At 35.4% G+C, this 23,705-nt stretch overlaps 1 protein-coding gene across 5 annotated transcripts in view; it reads right to left on the bottom strand.

Annotated features, from left to right (window-relative positions):
* LOC659929 (lachesin) overlaps positions 1-22,918 on the bottom strand; it is a 32,132-nt gene extending 9,214 nt beyond the window's left edge. Inside the window, exons 1-3 of one of the 5 annotated variants that reach the window (XM_064355566.1) lie at positions 22,796-22,918; positions 3,519-3,576; positions 3,299-3,468 (exon numbers count right to left, since the gene is read on the bottom strand). In XM_064355566.1, coding sequence (XP_064211636.1) covers positions 3,299-3,386 — 88 coding nt within the window. In that variant the 5' untranslated portion in view covers positions 3,387-3,468; positions 3,519-3,576; positions 22,796-22,918. Of the gene's footprint in view, positions 1-3,298; positions 3,579-3,989; positions 4,160-22,795 lie in introns of those variants that run through there. The other 4 variants (XM_008198097.3, XM_015982148.2, XM_008198095.3 and 1 more) reach the window with 4 other exon arrangements.
* Between the last annotated feature and the right edge of the window lie 787 nt (positions 22,919-23,705).

Here is a 23,705-nt window from a genome sequence, read left to right as displayed (position 1 = left end):
AAATTGCCTGCACGGAATGGAAAAGTTTGGAGTGATAAATGTAAATAAATCCAAAACAAATGTACTCTCAAACATTCATCAATATTTCATGTTCGGTGTGAATTTACATTGTTGAGTTTGCAAATGAGGGATGTTTGGTTTGCCAGAACACTGCAAAAAGATGAATTTTTATTTTCCCTTGAACCAAATTTACAATTTTGGTATTTGCGCTTCATTGCTTTCCTCTGTATGTTTTTAGATTCGCTAAGTAATGTTGTCGTGTCCTGTGAGCGCAAAATACGTATAATTAAACCGTTTGTTGTAGACAAACTGCAAAATGGGATATTTAAGAGCGCAGTAACTCAAAATGAGATTCTCTTGAGTCTCCGTCTTGTATTTATTAGAATAAAACTGGGAGCGGAACAAAGCACTCTAACATTAAGGGCTAGTATTATTTCAACCACAAACGCTGACGTACAAAATCCCGTTCCGTATGATTTTAGACATTTATCATAAAAACAATCGCAAACGCCACATATTTCATCTTTACCTCTAGGATGTTTAAGGATAACGAAAATATACGAATGCAGGTATTTTTCTTATTTTCCTTCCAGATTGAAAAGACCTAAGGCTATTAAAAATGTATCGAGCTTACGATGCATATTGGGGTCAGATATGGGTTTCCAAATGCGATTTGCTCTAGTCTGATACTAGGATTTGGGTCTGAGGATAATTATTTGAGTGGCTGCGGCGAATAGATGACAGTATCGAAATACAACAAATACGCCTAAAACACGATATAAATTCAAAAGCTCCGTTCTCAAAAGAGATCTGAAACATTCAGCGTGTGGCTCGTAGGTTTCCAATTCCTCCCGAGATTGGATCAAGATTGGACCGATGATACTCTTAAAACTCTATATTTTAAATTTGATGCGAACGAATCCAGCCGACAGAAGCAACGAAATACATATTGCGATCTCTCGTATCAAATTTCATAATAGTACGAATTTGATACCACCCTTCGAAATAATCGAAAGGAATTTGAACCCGAAATATAAATTTAACTACGCATAAAGCAACCGGAAATTTCAGATTTTTTATAAATAGAAACAATTCAATTTCAGTGTTTTCCAAGCCCGAATATTGAATATTTGTGCATAATGAACAAATTATTAAGAGAAATGCGATATTTTTAGCAAAAATGTGGACCCATTAAAGCTAAATCGACAAATAATAGTAATTAAAAACATAAATATTTTTAAATTATTATAACAGAAAAACTATTAAAATGTGGTTCCATTTCTTGCGTGTGCGTCTTTCTGCATAATTTTTCTCCTTGCTTGGAGAAACCACTGGTGCCCCTAATTTCATTTTAAATATAAAAGAAATTTAGCCTCCCTTTCAGAGGCTTATAATCTAAATTCTAAAAGATAAACTTTTGCAGAATTCGCTTTATGTTGCTAATTTTATTTAAATGTAAAATATCCTTTGCCCGGTAACAATACGGAACTAAGTTTTTCTTAATTTCTTTTCTTTAAAAGCGTTTAAAAGGTTTTTCTCCCTCTGGTATGTAATGGTTGTTCAGAAAACTTAATTTCTTAGCGAATAAATTTGCGCCAAAGGAATAAAGAATCATTTAAATGCAACCACAAGGTGGCGCGAGTTTCTGTGCTAAAAGCTGAGAGTAGTTTTATCTGAAGTGTTCATAACTTGCAGTGATAATCTTATTAAAAGTAGAAATTGGTAGCAAATAGCAAAGTCTAAGTAGGATTTTATAATGTGTCACGTAGCAGCAAACTAGTAAGTTTTTAAATTAAAACAACTTTGTCGCGAGAGTTTTAAAAGTTGAAGGATAATCGAGAATATCTTTGTGTGGCAAAACGTTAAATCCTGATTCATAATTAATTCTGAACTGCACTAACTTGACAAATATTTAATTTTTAAACCAACATCCTTTAGAGTTTAAGTTAAGTGGGTAAATACACGAAGATTAAATGTTAATCCTTTACTAGAACACGCTGTCTGCACAATATTTAAAAAAAGTACTTAAGAATGTGTGATGTAAAGACGACTTGTTTCGCAAAAAGCAATCCAATTTCTTGCGAAACGCCACAAACTAACTTTTAAAAAAAATTAATGAAATAAGAAATAAAGGAATTTAAGTACGTTTTTAAAAATGCTCCACGGAGTAATGTCGGGTTGAGTAACGAGGTTGCTGTACCGAAATATAGGTCAAGTGATATTTCTAAGTTTCCATTCGCTTTAGGGGACATAAGTATGATTTCTTTGTTTTGAAAATAAGTTGCAACTACATAAAATTTTAATGCGACTTGGAGTAAATTGCTTAAATCGTAAATAATTGACTCTTGAAATCAATATCGGGCACAGAAATGAAAACAATTTTTTGGGATCAAATACTAATCATACGTTTTAGATAATAGGCAACGTGGTATTACCATGCATTATCCTTAACATAAATTGTCTAATTAGGGTTTTAGCGTGAGGAACGGTTTAATAATAGGGAGAAATGCATACTTAATGCGATTCACTAGATACTACGTAAATTTGCGATGCAATAGATTGTTTATTTAAAGTAATATCGAATTTATAAAGTTTCAGATTTATTATTCATGAGGCAGAAATAATAATTTAAGCATGAAGAGAACCCCAGAATACGTAATCAGCGTTGGGTAAACATTTGCCCCTTAACAATAAACACACAGACTCTTAAATCATTGTGGTAAACCGCCTCTTGTAATACAAAATATGTAACAAATTTCTATCATCTATTACCAAAAAATAAATATTGTAGAAAATAAATTTCGGAGTTGGAGTAAAGTACGATAACGAAAAATGCCATTAGCAGACGTGAAACATGTCAGTGGTGCATTGTTAGAAATCAATTTAGATTTTATTTGTTGTCATCACTTTTACAATATTTGATGTCTTTTATACCTAGCAAAAACCGCTCTTAACAATCGTCCGTTCGACAACACGTTTTTGTTGGCAATCGTGTTGAGTTGCGATTGTCGTAAACCTTTCAGTCAAGAAATAACCGCCCCTAATCAAGCCGGCCGCTCTGAGGCAGCTGGAGATGATATTTTCTTTCTGTTACGGCAAACGCTTTTGCAAAAAATCTTAATTTAATATAATATCCGTCTTAAGGGAAAGGAAGTCTGGAATAGGCTGGGAGAGAATAACAAGTCGCTCTTCCAGTTTTACATTTTAAAGACTATTGATTTTGTGGGCAAAATCGAAATTGTTGACGTCTTTCCATGTAAATTTCATCAAGAGGAAACGTCCAGAACTCAGTACTTACGCAAAAAATGCGACGATCCGTTGATGAACTGGACTAAATACAACAAAACCACGATGTATTTTACGAAATTTTGAGAATGTATAGCCATTCTCGTTTCCAGTCCCAGCACTTTTTTCAGACGACATCCATCTTGATTTTAGCGGTCTTGCAACTCACGTCATTGGCAAACTCTAGTTTAACATTCACTAAATTTTGGTTTAGCTTAATGTCCCCCACTCACTGAATTCACCCTGCTTTTTGCGCCCTCGCCGCAAAACTTTTTCCCTTCCAAGCTCCCTCTCTGGAACAAAATGACATTATTAACATTATTGTTATGGGTGTGATAAAGCCAAAGAACCAATAAATTACTCTCTTTCATGCAGCAACTTTCAAAAGGAGTCTACATGTTACTGCTCTCAGCAGATTCTTCATAATTCCATAAAATGCTTGCGATTGAATAATGCATGAAGTATTTATCACGTAATCTTTCGCAATGATGTATGATATATCGCTATCAGGGGGTGGTTAGTTCCACATTAATGGAAACTTGCGTTCGCACGATTTTATCCCAACCGCCGAATAAAAATTTCTAACACAAATGATTTTTTTCTATAATTGTTGCAATTTCTCGTTTTAGTTTCAATTAAGTAAAGAAATTGTTGCAATTTCTCGTTTTAGTTTCAATTAAGTAATTAATTTTTGTCTTGCTTACTTTTTAATATTGCTGACAGAAACCGTGTAGTTCTTTCAAGATTTGGGTCAAGGATAGTCCCGGTGTTCCCCGGGAGGGAAAAAATCTCAATATTCACAATCCACAATCACCGCACGTTACGCCATGGCGTAATCCACCCGGTGCTGAAAACTACACTGAACTTAACTTGGAATCATTCCCTCAACAGTCTGAAACACCCATGCGCAACAATCTTGCTGCATTTCGCTGAAATTATGAAATTTGTAGCAATACCGGATTCTCGAGGGTGGAAGTCGTTCCGGAGCTGGGAAAATTACAGGTTTGAAGAAACAAACACCGTGAGATGAATTTTTCGTGCATGGGTGGACACGAAACAAAATAGATAAGCTCGAATCGGAGTATGACTTATTTGACGTGTTAATGTTGGTTTGTCGCGTGAAAAAGTGCCCAGATAACGCATGGGTATGGCTGACGATAGTGTCTGCTTAATGGCGTGAAGAGTGTTATCACCCTCCACCCCCTGGAACTTCGCGAACCGTCGAAGCGCGTTTGATTTAAAGCGATGCCCCAAACTTGGCCTATTTCCAATTACACGGAAGCATTAAATGTTTAACATTTATAATTAATGAGGCTCAGGCTATGCTACACGAAGAGTATTAATCTTCTCGGCAGGATCTTTGTGGCATTTCAGGCGCCTATCATTGACACTTTACCGGGATTAAACCAAAAACACCCCAAGACGCAACTAACTGACAATTTATACGTTTCGTTTTTAAGTACTTTGCCAAGGGCGCAACGGCACACTTTTCTCCTTAGTATTTTTTTGCATTTTTTGTTTTGTCTTTATGCTCATTTCTGTAAGTTGCGATTGGTTGGCCCTTAAATCGCGCCCTGATTTAATTGCAATAAACGTAATAAGCTGAATGCTAATTGTGGCGTAAAGGCAAATTAAACAAAGAGAATTATACAGTGGATATTTGTTTCCAAATTAAATATGACATCAACACGTCACGTGGAGTAATTGTGATGGAATTAAAAATGCCGTGCTACGTTGTGGCTGCACATTGATTATATCAAACGTTTTTAAATATTCAAAATTTTGATTGCCTGGAATTAGGTATTGTGCGTTATTTCTTTGTAACCATAATAAGCCAGATGCGGTTGTATATTTTATAGGTATTATTACATTTAACGATTTGGTTATCAAACGATAAAGTGCCGTTATAGCGTGTGTTAAAGCCGCCACTGACGTAAGTTCTAAATTTTTATCAATTAATGGCTCCCACAGGCGTTATTGCTAAACCATGACAATACACTTCGCATATCGGGCAAGTTGTTTAAAGTTTTGCCACATTGTGCGATTTTCTCACAAAATATTGACTTGGACAACTGAAATTGTAATTAATTTTTGATCGTTCGACACCCCTAATTGTCGCCCAAACGAAAACATCCCCAAACTTGGCAACATAAATAATGGAAATAATAATTTGGTAGTCAATTTCTCCTTTATGTCGCATGTTTATATTTTACGGTGAACCTGAATTAGAACGAAAGCGAATTGAGTTTTTATCTCGGTTGCTTGAGACAGGAAAGCGGAAGCTGTTCTTGTTAATGGTTATGGACTTTATTATGGAAAGTATCCAAAACAGATGCTGTAAGTATCTGTGATTATGTAAATTAAGTACTACTTTAAAAAATATATCTCCGAGACAGCGAGTATTAAGTACATTTATTTAACAACTGGAGGTTTCCGGAGCAGGTTCTTACCCAATTATTAAATCGATAAACATAAAGAAAACACACAAAATTGCTGTACACAAGCTTCGAACGTGTCATGAACAGGCGGTGGTGGTCAGAGGGTTGTTAATAAATATTACCAAGTGCAGGCACCCACACTTGGGTCAGGTTGAGGTTGCAGTGTAAACAACGTCTTCAGACAGCTGTGACCAAGCGGATTTTATTAATTTGCATCAAAAATTCTGTCTAGTCAATTGAAACTCACAATTTCAATAATATATCAGTTCCAATAACTTTACTGTTAAGTTTTTAATACTGTTTTAGGAGAATAGATTTAACTTGGGACTGAAAGTGTGTTTTATTGGGCTCAAGTTTGGGAGAAATTCAATCTGTTCGTTGTTTGTAAGCTGGTCCAGTGAGGTTTTTCAATAAATGTGTGAAAATACAATACGTACACAAAGACCTGGTTTTTTATTTGCCTTCCAATTCTCAATTAGCAAGTATTTGACTTTGTACAAAAAAAAACAATAAGGGCGTTCGTGTTATTCCATTAGCGCAAGAGGCACATTCGCCTCGTATTGAATTCTCGAAAGTGCTTATAAGGCATTGCCTAATTCTGCAATGATCAAGTTAACCGACTGTCTACAAGTTCTCGAAAAGCAGCGACTTGCAAATTTACACCGAAATATAATTCATTGCCTCATAAATAACACATGACTAACTAGTTAAATTCCGGAATAGTCCCCGGAGCTCACGCATGCCACCAGACCGCATCTGTCGTTTTATGGTCCATACATCCAGCGACCAAAGTGCCCGCGCTTCCGGTTCTTGTCCCAAATTTCGGCAAGATTACATCGCGAGCGCTTAAGGTCTTTACCGTCCTCTCCAGAGCCACTAAATCGCTCTTAATCAACAGTTATGTTCGGAAATAATAATTCCAGCGCTAGTTCTTTAATTCTGTGGTATCTGTTACCGAATTTATGGAGCGAGTTATTCTTCCATTCGGCTCCCTTTATATAGAAATTCCAAGTGCGCTTGAGAATATTGAGATAAGTTCGACGTGATATGGTTGTTGGGAGCTTTATCCCATTGCATAATACAGCAGTCTATAATGCTGGCTGTCATTTTATGGGATTTTCGAGGCAATTGATAGTTTCGGGAGGTTGCGGATTTACTGATTTCGTCTAGATGGGATTTTTATTGTGTAGGCGTAGCAATTGCATGCTACGAACAATCAAATGTTTTTACGTTTTTGCCTTTCCATTACCTAAATTGACACTTGGAAACAAAGAAGCAAACAATTTAATAAACGCTCGAATATTTGAATATTTTTTGCTTCTGATAACGTTTTAATTAAATTAGTGCCACTGGCGGACGATGATCGATTGTCACGCTAAGCTGCAAGATTTCATAAATAAAATAGATAAAATAAGTGCATACCCCCACAAACATGTTAGCTTCTTTAAACTGATTATATTACCCAAAGAGTAATTTATCTAAGTCAGACAGTAATATTCAAAGGTTGTCCTAGTTACTGGTAATAATTTATATGTAAATCAATTTTTTTTTCGAATAGTGCATTGTTAAGATTATTAATTAGGTTCGGCACTTAACTTTCTTACCTAATACTAATGGTTGCGGAAGCATTATCAATAAACGATTTGCTTTAATGGGGACCATCAATAAACCATTTTCTATGCCTTATGATCGTTTGTAGCAGTAAAAAATATAATGTGAAACTTGAAACAATAAAAATTTCTACAAAAGTTTTTTATTTGGTACAATTGCACTTTTGGCATAATCACTGCCTAAATCACAATGTTCTGAATAGTTAAATGCATACTCCGGAGCGAATCGTACAATTTGTACAACTATTTCAATAAAGCGCACCGAGTGCTCTACGTTAAACTGGCAATAATTACTAATTTGGCTCCGGGTAACGTTTGAAAACTATCACCTTTTATTGAATATCTAAAGAAGGTAAAAGGTTATAATTTTTATTGGCGGCAATTAAACCGTAAATCCACATAAAGGCGATTAAATTCGAAAAATTAATTAATTGTTTCCTCGCCCATATTTCATCCATCGCACGCATTCAAAGTTGGGAATAAACGCTTAGCACGTGAGTTTATACCCTAACACCGCTCTGCTACGCCACGATTTAATCGATATTAAGTATAAAATATCGACAAGACCATTATTCAAATGGTATGCAAAGCGCTACAAGTCAATAAATTTGAAAAGTTTTACGTTACAGGACACTGAATGTAGGTCATAAAGTGAAGTTCCTGCAAGCCTTTGCTTGAAAAAATCCGGCTTGATCTGCCATTCCACGTCCTCCTCCATTTCCATTTATAAGTATCGGCAAGTAACCGGGTTTTGCAAAATAAATTAGCCACGTATTTAATTATGTTATCTGCTGTAAATTGAAAATCATTACATTAGCGAACGTGTCTCGAGCATTATCACGTTCCTCGTTTCGCCCATTCTCAGCCGTACCTAGATTGAACGCTCTTGTTGGCATTTTATCACGTGCTTTTGACACACACTGCTTGAATATCAACAGTGAAAATATTCATTGTTGCAGCGTTATTAACGAACTTTCTTTCCAATTTGCCTCAGTCTTCGGCGGCCCGGCGAATTCATACATAATTCATGGTCTCGCCAGCCACTGCGTTCGGCAGATTGCCTCTGTAAATTTTTTCCAAAACCCGTAATTCTTCCGATATTCTAAATGACATGGCCATATTGCTGTCTTTGGACGCCTGCCAGATTGCGTTTTTGTTGATGGTAGGCTTCAAAATGCTTGTGTGCTCCTCCATGCTTAAATTTCATTAATATTTATGCAACTGAACACACTTTCTCAACAATGCGCAAAAACTACGCCTGTAATTTTAATTGAAATATCAAAGAACTTTGCTCTGGCACCGACAACAGGGCGCAAGTTTTGCAATAAATATGGTGTTTTATGCCGCCTGCTCTATAAATTCTCTCCAAACAACACATGCATACTCCACTTTAAACGAATTTTACAAAAAAAACTCAACCAGTTGCTTTCGATTGGAAAAATTGTCGCTAATAATAATACGCAATCAAAGTTTCTGAAAGTTTAAGCAAATATTTGTGTCGTAAATCCGTAACAACAGGTGTTTACTAAATGCGAAAATGTTTGGAAGGGCTGTTACGGTCCGCAATTAGAATTTTTAAAGGCACAAATGAGGGCAGAGATTTTGCTCAAGCAAATTATTTGTTGTTTTAGGGCTTAAAGTTGATTTTGTTGGTGTTTCTGCTTTGTGGGTCTGTAATGTAATTAGTGACAGAAAGGAGAGCTTGTAATTTATACGTTTGAATATAATATATTGCACAACGTGCGTTTTCTTTGTAGTAAAATTTATAGGTCTTTGTGCCCTTTGCACACTACACATGTGTGTTCTTTCATTTAAACATGGAATAGACAATGTTGAATCTTGGTTCGTGCACAAGTGTGCCAGATGGTGTTAGGCTTCACCACCCACCTGCAGGTCAGCTTTAAAATGCGAATTTTCCACTAAATTCCGATTTTTACGGCAGTGGCGCTGTGGCCCTATTACAGAGTTTGATTTTTTATTTACGACACTCAGTCGCAATTTATGAAGTAATAAATCAATTGGTTTTGGGGCAAAATTGCACATTTTGCACGATTATGATTGATATGCGGGCTAATATTAGTTGGGTCTTAATTAATGGATGATAAACATCCTGCTCTAGTTTAAGTTTAATTCGGCATAAATTTCGTTTCAGTGTTTATTTCCAGACGAGAAAAGTTCGTGTGGAATTTTATTTTGTCGGGAACTTTTGTTTCAGTCTCTATTTCGCGTTTTCTATTTATTACTGTCTGCTGTCATTGATCCGAAGTGCAACCGTCTGCAAGCCATATTCAAATGGTGTCGATCACTTTATAGAGGGAATAACAAAAATCATAACAATAGATGCAGTCAAGTTACTTGACGATACACAAAAGCGTTGTTGAGCTCGTCGCACAAATCTATGGAGAGTCGTCCTGGAAAATGATGCAGCAAGGTAGAGCGGCCACTGAAATAATTCGCCAATTTATTCGGCATTTTCCACCGAAGACCCATTATGATCAGCGAGACATTTTGCAATAGGACTCCGCGTCTGATTAATGCAGCTAGAGCGACGGAATAATCCGTTATAAATGGCATATTGAGCGGCAGTAATTAAAACAACCATGAAATGATAAAATTGGAGTACATTTATCAGACATAAATTTGGGCGAAATCCCCGAAAAATTTTAAATTTCTATTTGTTGTTTCAGCCGGTAATGAAATTAACAAATTAATCCGGGCTTAGTCATTTGCTCAAAAGCAGCGTAAAAGGTGGCCTTTTTTACTTAGCACGTAAGCCGGTAGAAAGCCCTTGAGGCAATTTCCCTTTCCGACAGTTTTTTCAGTATCAGTAGCCTCTCGTTACGCATTCTAATGTATAACATCATTCCGCTGGGACCTGACGGACGTGACTTGAGCAAATTGCCCCGGAAAATTTGACTACTTAATTTCGTTTTGATTGTGTGAAATGTCGCACTTTTAATTAGTTTTAAATTTACTCCCCCATTGCAACAACGAAATTATAATCTTCGGAAATGGGCGCTTATTTTCTGTTTAATTTGATTAGTTTTATGCGCAAACGGGGCGAATTTGCTGATTTATATTTATTAATTTTTACTTTTACCTTTATTAGCTTCAGACGCACGTTGCAAATTTTTCTTGGTTTGGCATAACGCAGGATTATCTGTTTGCAAGGTGCGAGAGCTATTTTTGTTAATTTGTCACCCGCTAATTAACCGATGTTGTTCTAATCTCTTGATGTGCGCCCTACCGGACATCCGGGGCTTAATTGCTGGGTGTCGGCGATTATAATATGACAAATTTATTAATTAAGATTAACTCGTAATAAATTTGCGTTGTGTGTGTATCGGCTTAATTGCATTCTAATCTCGTTAAGGTGTCGCGTAATTAAATGCTCCATTTGAATATTAATTTCCAGCGAGCATGTGCTTGCGTACGTCATGTCGAAAAGTTTGGTGAGTTTCTTTGACAGCAGCGTGACAACCTTATTCGAAAGGGGTTATTTTGTGCCTAACAAAATTACCGCCGAAGGCTATGGATGATATATTTTAATTAAGGATGGCTACAACCGCCAACTTTCACAACTAATTCAAGTGCTGATCCGGACTTCAATCAAACGGGTTTTAAGCCGGAAAATTAGGACCCCAACATTGTATTCATAATTCAGGTGGGAAATTTTAAGTTGGGAAAAAACCGCCGAACTGATATCGGACGAAATTGGGACTCCATACACAATGTGTCTATTGTTGGCTATATGAAATCAATTTGTGTGATCTTTTGTTGCGGTGTAAGGTTATCCTGTTATCAGAAAGACATATCGATTTTGCAGCAATTGCCAGATAGCTTCGCCTATATTGATTTCAATATTTCCAATCATATTGGCTTGATCCACTTACCCAATTTGGAATTTCGAGATATTTGAGCTGTTTTCGATAACAGAATCTATAAATATTCTCAACTGCGTACAAAAAATCGAGAAAAACACTGACCGAGATGCGACCAAAGAAAATATTCACGTTTTCAGATTCCGGAACCTGTTGTGACTTAATTTTACCATTTAAAGAAACTTTCATTAAAATTATGTTCTACTAATAGAACAAATCAGTTCAGTAATTACTGCCATGCAATCGACTTTAATAAGTGAAGACAACTGAATGGATTATTAGATTTTAAATGAAGTTGAATGGATTATTAATAGCTTTGGTTCATTGATATCATTTTCTTCCAATAATAATTATAGTAACAAAATGTACAAAAATATGATTCTAAAAAACACGTTCTATGTAGAAGCAATATTTACAAAATAATTAAATTGCTAAAATTAACGCTTTAGTGTATTTATAGTACACTGTATTGATTCACTGCCTAGAAATCAAGGTTATTTCTAAAAAAAAAGTATACTTATTTGGTACGTCGTAAGAAAGGTCAATTTTATATTCAGTTATAAAATTACATAAACAAAGTAATAAAAAGTTTCCAATCCTGATAACAATCAGAAGCAGAATAGATATAACTGATATAAAAGGTGCAAACAAAAGTAACATATTTCTTGCTCAACAATGGTTGATACTAGCTTCCGAATTTTGATGGGAGTATTTTTACCTAATTCAAGGCTGCGCCAGTGTGTCACATCATTAAGTGTAATTTTTCCAAAGATTGTTTTCATAAAAATCTCGCGTCCAAAGACGTAATATTCCACCCTTTGGTGTTCTTTTGACCATTTGTTTCCGTTGATGGATGATGATGTTGTGTGAATTTTTAATAAAGATTTATTCGAAGCGGAGGAACAAAGCTTTCTTTTGTAAATATTATCTTTATTGGGCACGTAGCGCCGGCTCGGTGAGTAATTGAGATTAAACCAGCTCATGTTGTATTCACCATGTGAAGAAGAGGATGTATTTAAAATGTAATAAAGAGGCAAGGAATTTCCACTCTTAAATCTCGCAAGGCCACGTTGCGGCGCGAATTCGCACAATAACAACGCGTCCTCCCTTCCGCACACTGTTTGCGCTATTGTAATATTTTCTGTACCGTTAGCAAGTCGCAGGTCACGTATTTGAGGAGCTTACCACACGCAATTATTTTGAAGTATCCTTCCGACGTGCGCTGCTCGGAATTAGACACCGGTAAAGGGTTCTTCGGGCTGATATCGACCAGAAAGAGCTGAGCGATTGGTCGTGGGCATTTTCGAAAGGGACCCGAGGCTGCGGCCTAGACGACACCATCTAGATAAATGGAAACCTATCCGATGTAGTGACCTAATTGAATCCGAAAATGACCAACTCGGGATCATATGAAATTAGTCGGACCATCGCCGCATAATATTAAACATGCAAGCTCTCAACCGCCCCAGAGTACAACTTCCATTTGCTTGGTTAGCAAATTGCCAATGGGGCATGTCTTTATTTGCCGGTACACGAAAATGCAATTTTGCAATATCTTGGGCGCCGATTGCACCGCTCGAAACTGCATTTTTCAAAATATACATCCAATACTTAAAAATAACAAGTATTGAGATAAATACATTGCATACAACAATTGTATTTTATTCTAAAAACTGTTTTTTAGCTGTTTTATTTAAGTAAGCAGAAATCATAATTGTTAAATTATCCCGGCGCATCCACCATTTTTAAAACTTTGTACATTTCAATAACTTTTCTGCGTTTATTCCATGTTTTATGGTGTACGTATTAGATTTCATACGTCTGTTACATACTAATTTTAATAATAAATAATTAACTGTAGTACATTTAAAAATTTATCAAATTTTAAAACAACATTTTACTGTAAATACATATTTAATTCTTGTCTTTAATTTATAATTCGCTAATTCATTAGCTTTCTTTTGTGTTATATAGGTAAAAATTTAGAGTCAATTTAGCTCATTCCATAGTTGTTTGTGAAGAATTATTCAAAGTCAAAGATTACTGAAAAACAGTTTCGCTATTTAACTATTGACAGTTTTATAAAATAACTGTTTTTATACGAATCAAAATAAACTGCGTACTATTTTTTATTTATACAAATATGTTTATAACACGATCAAAGTAACGAGTTTTTAATTAATTATTTATTACAAACTGTTGTAGCTTTAAAACAAAAAACAACTTAACAAAAAATCGTTATGTTATTTATTATGTATGGAAGATAAAAAGTAAAAATCTTAAAAGTGAGACGTTAAAAGTAAAACCTATCTGGTCGTGATAAATAAAAAATTGAAATCGGTACACAAAAAAAAATAAAAAATATTTTCTTGTAGTTTTTCTTATCACATGACTACGTCATAATTAAATACAAATAAATATGTATATTTGGTCGTAATTTCAAAGTTGTAATGCAATTAAAAACTAAGCAAAAGTTTGAGTAACTAAATTATCCCGGCACATCCACCATTTTTATCAGACGTCTATTAGTATCATTCTTTTTAGTATCTTCTTTTTAAGTTTGTTTTAAAATGTAGTTTATAACTGTAGTTTTAATAATCTGGAATAAATAAATCCATACTTTCTATTAAAAATTTATTTCATTCTGAAACAAGACGAGTACATTTTTAATCCATCTTTTTAATTTATAATGCACTAATTCATTGCAACGTTTTTTCTGAACTTCCACATCGATCAAAAATTTAAAATTTGTGTTAAGCAAGTAAAATCCTTCCAGTCAATTTATTTAAGGTCAGAGTTGTTGAACTTTAACATTTGATGGTTGAGAAGGATTATGTAATGCAAAGTTAAATATTATTCTATCGTTATATTAAGTAGAAAATGAATTATTACCTCTCAAATACGAGGTGCTAGATTGCAATTCTTTGCACAAACTAATTAGTTTACAACCTGCATTTACCGTAAAAAGCGGTTTCGATATTTTGAAGCGTTTAAAGTAACTTTTTAATTAATTACGTATTCCAAACTATTTCAGCGTTAAAACAGAAGAGCTTAATAAAACAATTGTTTGAAAAATTTAATTAAGTGAGTTGTTTTAGGTGTTAGGGTTTTATTGCCTTTACTTTATTATGTTCAGTGTATCATTACAATAATCGTAGCCACTAAACCCTCTTGTAGCTTTCCAATAAAAGTTTCACTTCCGGCACTTTATTCTAGGTCAAGTTTTTTACGTCTCACAATTAAGCGCCGCGTGTTGTGAATAAAAATTGCCCTGTTGTGTGAACATTCGAATAAAAATTAATAAATAACACCGGAAAAGACCCGTAAACTTTTACAGCAGTATCAAGACGAATTTTATTTGTTAGGAAAAAATGCAGTTTAGGTGACACCCTTTGTATCCCATTGTACAGTCACGATAACACAACTTGAAATATTACAGGAACGCGCAGTGTGCAAACTTTTTATCTGCGACAGGAAGGACCAGGAATTGTTCACCGCGAATACCGAAATTGAACAATTGCTTCCTTCCAATTTTTTAAATGAAACGATAATCATAGTAGAAGCCGGCAGTCAATGCTGATATTACCCGAGATTAAAGTTAAAACCGGAAGAATCCTTAATTAGATGCCCGGAGGTGGGCTGGAAGGATTGGTAGATTTATGGCAGTTTCCTTGATTTTATTGTAATTAAGATGGGCTCAATAAAATCCGCCCCTAGGCTGCGCTGTTTTTCGTATCCGGGACTAACGACCGGTAAAATCCACCTGTAATTACCCGATTCTTCTCATAAGGTCTTTGTTAGTACAAGAGTGATGACATGCAGCCTGCATCACATCAAAGGCGAAAACTGAATGACGCCGTATAATCGACTCTCCATAAATCACATTAAATCACCGCGATATTGGAATTCTTCGTGCGTTCAATGATAAACGACAGTATAATATGAAAAATTGAGATTTTAATGAGTTTTTAAGCTGTGCTGTCTCTGATTTAAGACGAAAAGTAGTTTAAAAGAGAAGAGGAATTGGACTGATACTTTTTATATTTAGAGGACGGGGCCAGTGACAGATCCTTTTTAGGGTTAAGACGCTGATGGAATATGATAAATTTTTTACTCGCTTAACTTTATGCCACGTTTTATGACGCGATCATTCTAATTATTTTGCACTCAAACTTAGGGCTTTCTACAAGTCTATTTGTGTACAAAAAAATCTATAAACATTATATCATAATTTAATTTCAACAAAACGATTCGTTCAAAAAATATTTTTATATGAAAACAAAACTTTTAATTTATAGGCAAACTCTGTTTTATAACATTTAAAAATACTTTTGCTAATCTGAGACAAAGAAATATAAGAATTTTAATAGAACACAAATTTTTATTTTGGTGTTAATTAATTTATTCCGGCGCCAGCTTATAATTCCTGTTAAGAAACTATTTCAAAAGTGTATAATTAGCCCATTTTACACAATAAAGCCAAATTATCTCAAGCCAAGTAGATGTTAATTTTAAAACATTTTGGGAAGACTAATGAACGCAAGATAATAGTCGTTTGATCGTTAGCAGTTTGCCTCGTTAAACTACTGCATAATCAAGAAAATTTACGCACGAGAAACTTATATTTATAACACTGGCTACCTTGTAATTAAATTTCAGATTAGACGCACGTTCCGTCTTGCACAAATAGACAAATAATCATGTGGTATTTTTACAGCATTTGCAGGAAAAAAGCACTTTTTCTAAATGATCTCAAAGCGTCAATTTACATAAAAAAATAAAACAGCCCAAAAATGCAAATAAAACTAAGCAAATTCAGTACATCCAATTTAATTTGTAAACTGGGTTGACATTATAATTGCTTAAATGAAAGCACAACAGCCTAAAATAACAACAGGAAAAAAGCGAAAAGTGATTTTTAAATTAATGAAAAATTGATTACAATTTCTAAGTCCTGCAGATGTTGTGTTAGTTCTAGGCCCGTCCTGTGGCTTACTAAATTAAACTTCCGGGAGAGCTGCCTTGACTGTGGCCGGAACTCCCCTATAGGCATTATTGTTTCCAATTACCTGACCCTTGCATCTAAAGGTTTCCTCCAAGTCAAGTTGAACTGAAGCAGATTTAAAAATCCCTGAAAAAGCGGCGAATTTATCGGATGTAGCGCTTCCGAAATCAGAAGCCGTTAAATCTTCATTGCCGGCGACATTAACCTTATTTTACGTCTTAGTAGTCGATAAATTCCGCCACTGGGTGCGATGAATTCGGTCCCTCGGTCGTCGAATTAATTCAGTTGTTATTTATTGATAGTTTCAGAATGCTTGTAGTGACAATTTTATGATCCATCGAACCGTTTCTGAAGGGACGATCCGCAATATTACCGTTTTTTAGAACGAGCTTTATTGGGGAAAATTATTAAATGTCGTGGCGTTTGATCTCGTTTTGTGTCAACTGATTATTGCAATTTTCCTTTCCAGAAAATCTTTGACAACAGTCATTTCCGTAAATGAGATTTAAAGGAAATAAAACCACGGAAACTGTGAAGCTGAATAGGGCGGAATTGTCTATTAATCTACCTACATCCAACAAAGAAAACTCTTTTTAATAACGTGCCTGCAGCTTTATAACTACGTTTTGCAGTAACATTTTTGCAGTTGCATCTGAACTTGTCTCATTATTAATTTTTTAAAACAAAATTCGTGGCCGTACCGACGTAATTAGTAGTTATTGCACGCATTTTACTGTGTTGTAAATGTAGCAAATCTTTAAATTTAGTTGAATAAACTTGTTAAAAATTTAATTATTTATTTCAGTGCAAGATGTGCTTTCGCAGCGTTGTCTCTAATTAAGTTATTGTTTCTAATAGCTGAACTTAATTAAGCTTGTTTTGGAAATCGTTTTTATGAAAAAATAAAAAAGCTTTAAAAGGCTTTTGTTCCAATTATAAAGCAATGCGCTTCTATTATCTTCGGTAATGAACCACATAAAATAAAAGTTATAACTCCGAAGCTTCAATTTTTATGATTTCCTAAAGAAACAGAAAAGAAATTACTGTTTTATCTCCCATTAAGGATCATTATTGCTAATGAACCTGTGAGTAAATTAACCTTCTCCATTGTTGATAGGCTTTCATTACGGCATATTAATAAAGCAAATGATTGATGGTTGTTTTAGAAAAAATAAGAATACGTATTTACGGTCGCTGGTTCAGAAAATGAGAGGATAAATACTTTATGGTGATTTCCGCGGGATAAATTTTTGGGAGTAATAAAGCGTGTTTAATTTTGAAAGCAATAAAGAGTTTGAGAACAAAGCTCAAAAACTAAAATGAGTAATAAGTTTTAAAGATACCTTAATATCCCGTGCAATATTTGGAGAGGATTCCCGGTGCGGTCCGAATTCGAAATAAGCTCTCTACGCGATCCTTCTAATAGAGAAATCGTTTTATATTCTGTGAGGATTTTCGCATCGCCAAGTCGCTTTAAGGGCTGCTATTTTTGTTTTTCTTCTTTTCGTGATTTTTGAAAATCGCCGAATTATGCTAATGAAATTAAAAAGTTTTTGGGGGTGATATTTGAGTCGTGACATGCAGCTATTTGTCTCGTAAAAGCAGAATGCCGCCAGTTAAATGTAATTAAGGACTTTTCCGGACTCGGGTCTTATCGTTTGCGAACACCCAACTTGTGTCAACAAAAGCCCACCTGCCGAGGTGCGGAAAAAATTATCACAAAACCACTCTTTCCAATTTATTTTTCGTCTACTAAGTCTACTTCTGAAATATTACGATCTGCAATAAAATTACCGCATTTTGCGACGACGGAAATGCAGATATACTTAAACCTCTAACGATATGAATATGAAATATCACATTAAAAGCTCACCTAAATTCGAGCTCATCGCCGCAATTTTTGTTCTTTAAGCGGAATTTATACCAGTTATATTTACACCGAGCCATTTGTATGCTTATTAGTTCTGATTTACGCTCGCCAGCGTAAATACTTAAGGCCTCCAATTTTTATGTCTTATGCTATTGGTATTATTAGAAAAAAATTGCTATTTGTATTTCTACAAACTAAAGTACCAGTTAATACAAAATCACCAAGACACGTGTTTTATGTTACAACGTGCTTATTAGTCTTGAAGAAGTTTCAGTGTTGGTGAATTAGAGAAACCTCGAAGCACGGTTTAAACTTTTCAGTAAGTAAAACATTTCAAGACGTTTCTTTATTTAATGAAATTACAGATATAAAGAGAATTAAAAACACAGCAACAGTTGAAATGCAGTTTATTATAATTTCATGTAAATTGCAGAAACGCGAGTGTACTTTACAACAGAGAATATTTTTTCAACATTAAGGCAAAGTACTAGAAATTCGTCTTTTATTAATCAGCCATCAACCCAGCAAAGCACTTTTCGTATATAAATTTTCCATAGTGCTTTTATTTGATCGATAAATAGAAAACTCACAAGGATATTGGAGTACATCATGCAATCTATGATGTATCTTTGTTTTACGGACGTTGTGAGTGATTGGACGACACTTTGCTTTACCTCCTCCATAAATGAATAAAACCAATATTTTAGATGCGAATTTACGGAATCAAATTTAATATTTGTTTTCGCAATCACAATAATTATTGCAACGTGAAAGAAATATATTCAAACAAAAAATTTTTAAGGAAAAAATGCAGCTTGCTTTGGCTGTTGTTGACAAAATTAATTAAGAAAAAACTGTCATCGGTAAAAGCCGATGATGTGTTAGGTAATTGGAATTAGCTCCCGTTTTAATAAAGGCTTGCCCACGCGCCTCACGCATTTTTTGCCGGTTTTTATCCAGAGAGGCACTCGAATGAGCCTCACATCGGTTTACGACCATGGTCCTGTTCCATGTGCAACATAATTTCGGATTTGCTGTTCTAATCCGCTTCACGTATCCTCCCTAACTTACTCTCCGAGTGTAAACAACATGTATCGATAATCTGCTCCAATTGCCTCTTTTGAAATACCGATTGAAAACAAATTTATTCGTCAAACTCTTGTAATTTCATTGACCAAACTTTTGCTCAAGTGATCAGTTCTGCCGCATCATGTTGCACTTGTGTGGAGATCGATCCGCCGATTGAAACGCCCGTTTTCTTGTTTTGTTTGTGTCGAAAATTCACAGATGAATGGGCGAATAATATTTCAGTGCCTAACGAGTTTTTGCATCGCTTCCACTAGTCGTGTTTACCGCATTGCAGTTCCCGTGTAAGAAGAAAGGCAAGGACAGGTTTCCAATACTCCCCCTAATAATGATTGATCTGCAAGTATTGGGGTATATTAGGCTGCGGTAATTTGTGTTGTATCTAATGAAATGCATATTCATAAGTCTATTGAATATTCAGCCAAGACTGTTAGGAGCTTTTAATTTGGACGAGGTGCGAAAACTGTCACCACAACTCTAATTAACAAATAGCACCTACCATTGTAATTTTACGAGTTTTTACCCCTAGTAACTGAATTTTGCTGCCTTTTAATTTACACGCCACTATCAGGCACAGCAACCCTTTTCCCAATTCGAGCTTAAATATTTCGCGATAGTCTAACAACTAAAAGCTCGTGTGATTTCTCTTAGGAGTTCCGGGGGCTGAATCCACTACCTTTACATAAAAATGTAACGGAGGCAAAGGGAAAGCTACAGCCATGATTAATAATATGCCTCGACAATGACAAAAAAGTAAACGTAATCAAACTTTTGAACAACTCCCCTTGACGTATTCGGTGTAACGATCCAATCAATCATTAGGTTTCGTGTATTATCAGTGTCTTACAAGTTACACGTATTGTGACACAAGTTCTTGCACAATTCAACAATCTGTGAATCTGCAAATTGAATCGCAGAGTTTGAATTTCCAATCGGTCGCGTTCTTCGGGTTCAATGGTTTTTAATTTATTTTGCACTGATTTAGCGTTACTTAACTTTCTTGCTCGAGTGTGAACAAAAATTGTGATATCAGTCGTGAACTCAACAAGTATCGATTTTGTATTATTTTTCAAATTAAAACACAAAGTGGCTGCTTAATTTAGAGCAAATAATAACGGAGTTAGAAGTTGCTACAATGTTTCCCTTTGAAATTATTACTTTAATAGCTTCCGGAGCCCACTTTTTTAATTAAATTGGGCGTATTTCGACGGGGAGTTTCGGTTAACTAGTTTAACCAAATAGAAGGTTTCGAATGAAAATTTTTTGTGAATTAAATTAGAGATTATGGATTTATCCAGAATTAGGTATGATTGAAATTGTCGCAGAATTTCCAATTAAATCCTTGGCCAATCCCTCATTTTGACATAATTGGATGCACCAACAACAAAATTAACTGCGAAATAGTATCACACAAAGCAAACATTCAGGCATATGCTGTGCTGAGTAAATAGTCAAACATGTGTATAACAAACTGGAACTGTGGGCTCCATTCTTATTTACTTTATCTCGCAATGAGAATATTATCGTTGGAGAGCGATCTAATTGCGCCAGTGTCGTTGGTGCAATATTCTCTGTAGGTATTACCACTGCATATAAAGCAGTGCTTTAGTGGCCAAACTACATATTCATATGAAGATAATTGCGGTGGAACAATGTTTGTGGCTACTTCAATCGGTTCGACTGGATCTATGACCGTGATCCGACGTAACATTTTTCCACAAATTACAGTTCGCTCAAACGGCGTATTAATATTAATACATGATATTGTAAATCTATCGCTGGAACATCAGCTTAATTGGCTTTATTAATGTGGTAGATCGTGATTACCATCAACGTCCTTGTAATTTGTGTATTGTTTGATTAGACTGTTAATGATATGGTTTTAATCAGCCGGTCGTAACACTGACATAAATTCATTCGAAGCCAAGCACAATGATTGATTAAATTTGCCCCAATTAAAGAATCAACGGCAAAAAAGCAGCGAGCGCTTCCAAGTTTATGGGCATTTTACCCGTCGATTAAACAAACATCTTGAGAAAATGGGTGTAGTCAATGATGCTACTACATGTCGAAGGTGTAACGAAATTGATGAACTGCCGAGCTGTCACCAGCCGGCACTCTTATCGATAGAAAGATTTATGTTACTGGTCTAGTTGGAGCGAGCTTATCCGCAAATTCATCGACAATTAGTTGCTTCAAGGATTGGGATTAGGGATTTGCCCGCACATTGAAAGCAATACAGTGGCCCGAAATTATCTTCGTCCATCACGTTTTTTCAAGTGTGTTGTGTGTAGGAGCCGATTTGTTGTCGCATAGCTCGTGTCGCTTAATAATGGCAACAATTATACCGTAATTACAAATTAAACTTTAGGTGATTAAATCGCTGAATCGGCGGAATGTCATTATCATAGTCGCTTATTGAAGGTTCTAATGAAGGCTTTCACGATCGGGAATTCCATCCAACTGATTTAATTAAACCAGAGATTATCTTATTTTTGCGATCGTTTATCTTTTACGGCTGGTAAATTTTAAAGCCCCATTTGGAAGTTTGGGAGTATTGAGCACCCTTTCAGGGCAAGTTTTGAGTTCATTTAGCTGCCGTAAATGTGTCTTATTTCGGACGGTATATTAGCGCGGCCCCGCTCGCAATTTCTTCCGGGCCGCGGACTAACGATGTACAGGAATTCGGGCGTTTTTATGCGTTGTGCTCATGACTATTAGAGTTTTGGTCCGGACGGCCGCAACTTGTCCATTAAATGTAAAGTTCGGTACGAACCTCAAAGGATTATCGCAAATGGATTTTGCTGAAACCGACTGGCCAATGCATATTCAATAGTTTGCGTTTCGCCTTTCCAATTTCTAACCGCACGCCCTTCACTTAATATATTGAGATACTTGAGCAAATTGGTCCAGACGAGAATCAAATTTCAGATATGTTCGAATTAGGCACCGGCTTGATGGTCTTTTGCCCACGCTAATGGACGGATTACTACATCAAATACATTAGACGTACAGCGACATGAAAGTTTCAGATGGTTAGGCCCGGACCCAACAATTAAAATAAATTATTAAAAATGCGTTACGTGCCACGACTGCTGAACTTCTTTAAATGCTCGAGAGTCAATATTTACGTGGCTCTGCTGTGTACAAGCCACAATAACTCACCTCAGCTGATAAACAGTGGCACACGTTTTCAAATCCTATTAATTTAATTACTTTTGTCACGCTAGACAATAAGCTTATCTATAAATAACATGTGATGGGTTTGCTACATTTTAGTGCTTGTAGCTACTTTTGTAATAAATTGGAATGTGCAGAAAATTGTATTGGCAGCCAACCGTTTAAGTCTATTTGTCGTTAGTAAACGCTGATGATTTTCTTTTCACTTTTTATTTGGTAATCGCTGGTCTTTTCGACCAGATGATTAATAACTTGGAGATCTTAGAAAGAGATTCTCGTACGCCCCGACACAGGATCGGCGTTCTTTTTGTCTCTCCCAAAACCGTAATTTTCTTTTTGTACGAAACTGACGTCACGAGGAGAATTACTACTGAATCTCTTATTTCTATTTTAATATGGAAACAACTCCGAATTTCCGACTAGAAAAGTGTTTACAATACCTTGTTATTCTTTTCCGAGTAGTTCACAGTTGGCTTGCTCATGTTACAAAGTGACCCATTTGTTGTATAAATACATCGGCTATTTACGTGTTTTCACAAAGTTTTGTCTCGAACTGAACCTGCTTTAAGATGATAAGAGCTCTAATCAATCATTCGGCAAAGGCGGTCAATGTTCGCTCGTGACGTACTTCATAAAATCTACACTATCCTTTTATTGGAGATTCGAAAGACGTTTGTAATCCCCAGCGCATCCACCTTCATATAAAAATGCTGCTTTTGATCAATAAAATACAAGGAAAAATTACAAAACGTCGCGTCCCGATCGAGACAATAGACAATCTCGAATGCTCTCAAACACTGAATTTATTTGTTCAGCCAACAAAGTTGGAAAATTGCGTAAATTAATAAACCTAATGAAAATACTTGTTACACAAGTGCCTCAACACATAACTGACTCTTGAGCAATACGATGTTGTTATTGTTGGCTGGGAATGAATTTGATTATTTGCAAATGCGAAACTATTCAGTCTTCAATCGGTCTCTAACTATAAGAGCGAATTTGAGTGTTCTCTTTAAATTGAAACTTGGCTCAAAGATAACGCAACATTGTTGTGTTATCCATTGTATCCTTGTTCATTTGGTTTACACCAAACTACGCTTGAATTGATGGTAAATGAAAATTTTATTTGGAAAGTTTGCGTAACTTTACTACATGAATAGTGCAAGCAACATTGTGCTGAAGAAATTTCGGATGAAAAATTTCATGAAGTCAGTGTAACAAAATTAAAATTTTGTTTATTCGCAATTAATTCAAGTGAAAAAATTGCGTAGGCGTGACTTCAGTGTTTCCCAGCGAAAACTTTGAAAACCTATACACACGTTTGAGCTATTGACAATCCATGTTTTCCTC

This window comes from Tribolium castaneum, chromosome 3, assembly GCF_031307605.1.
Source record: "Tribolium castaneum strain GA2 chromosome 3, icTriCast1.1, whole genome shotgun sequence".
NCBI classification, from domain to species: domain Eukaryota; kingdom Metazoa; phylum Arthropoda; class Insecta; order Coleoptera; family Tenebrionidae; genus Tribolium; species Tribolium castaneum.
The sequence above is the reverse complement of the archived record's forward strand: the minus strand, read 5'-3'. Positions and strand labels throughout refer to the sequence as shown.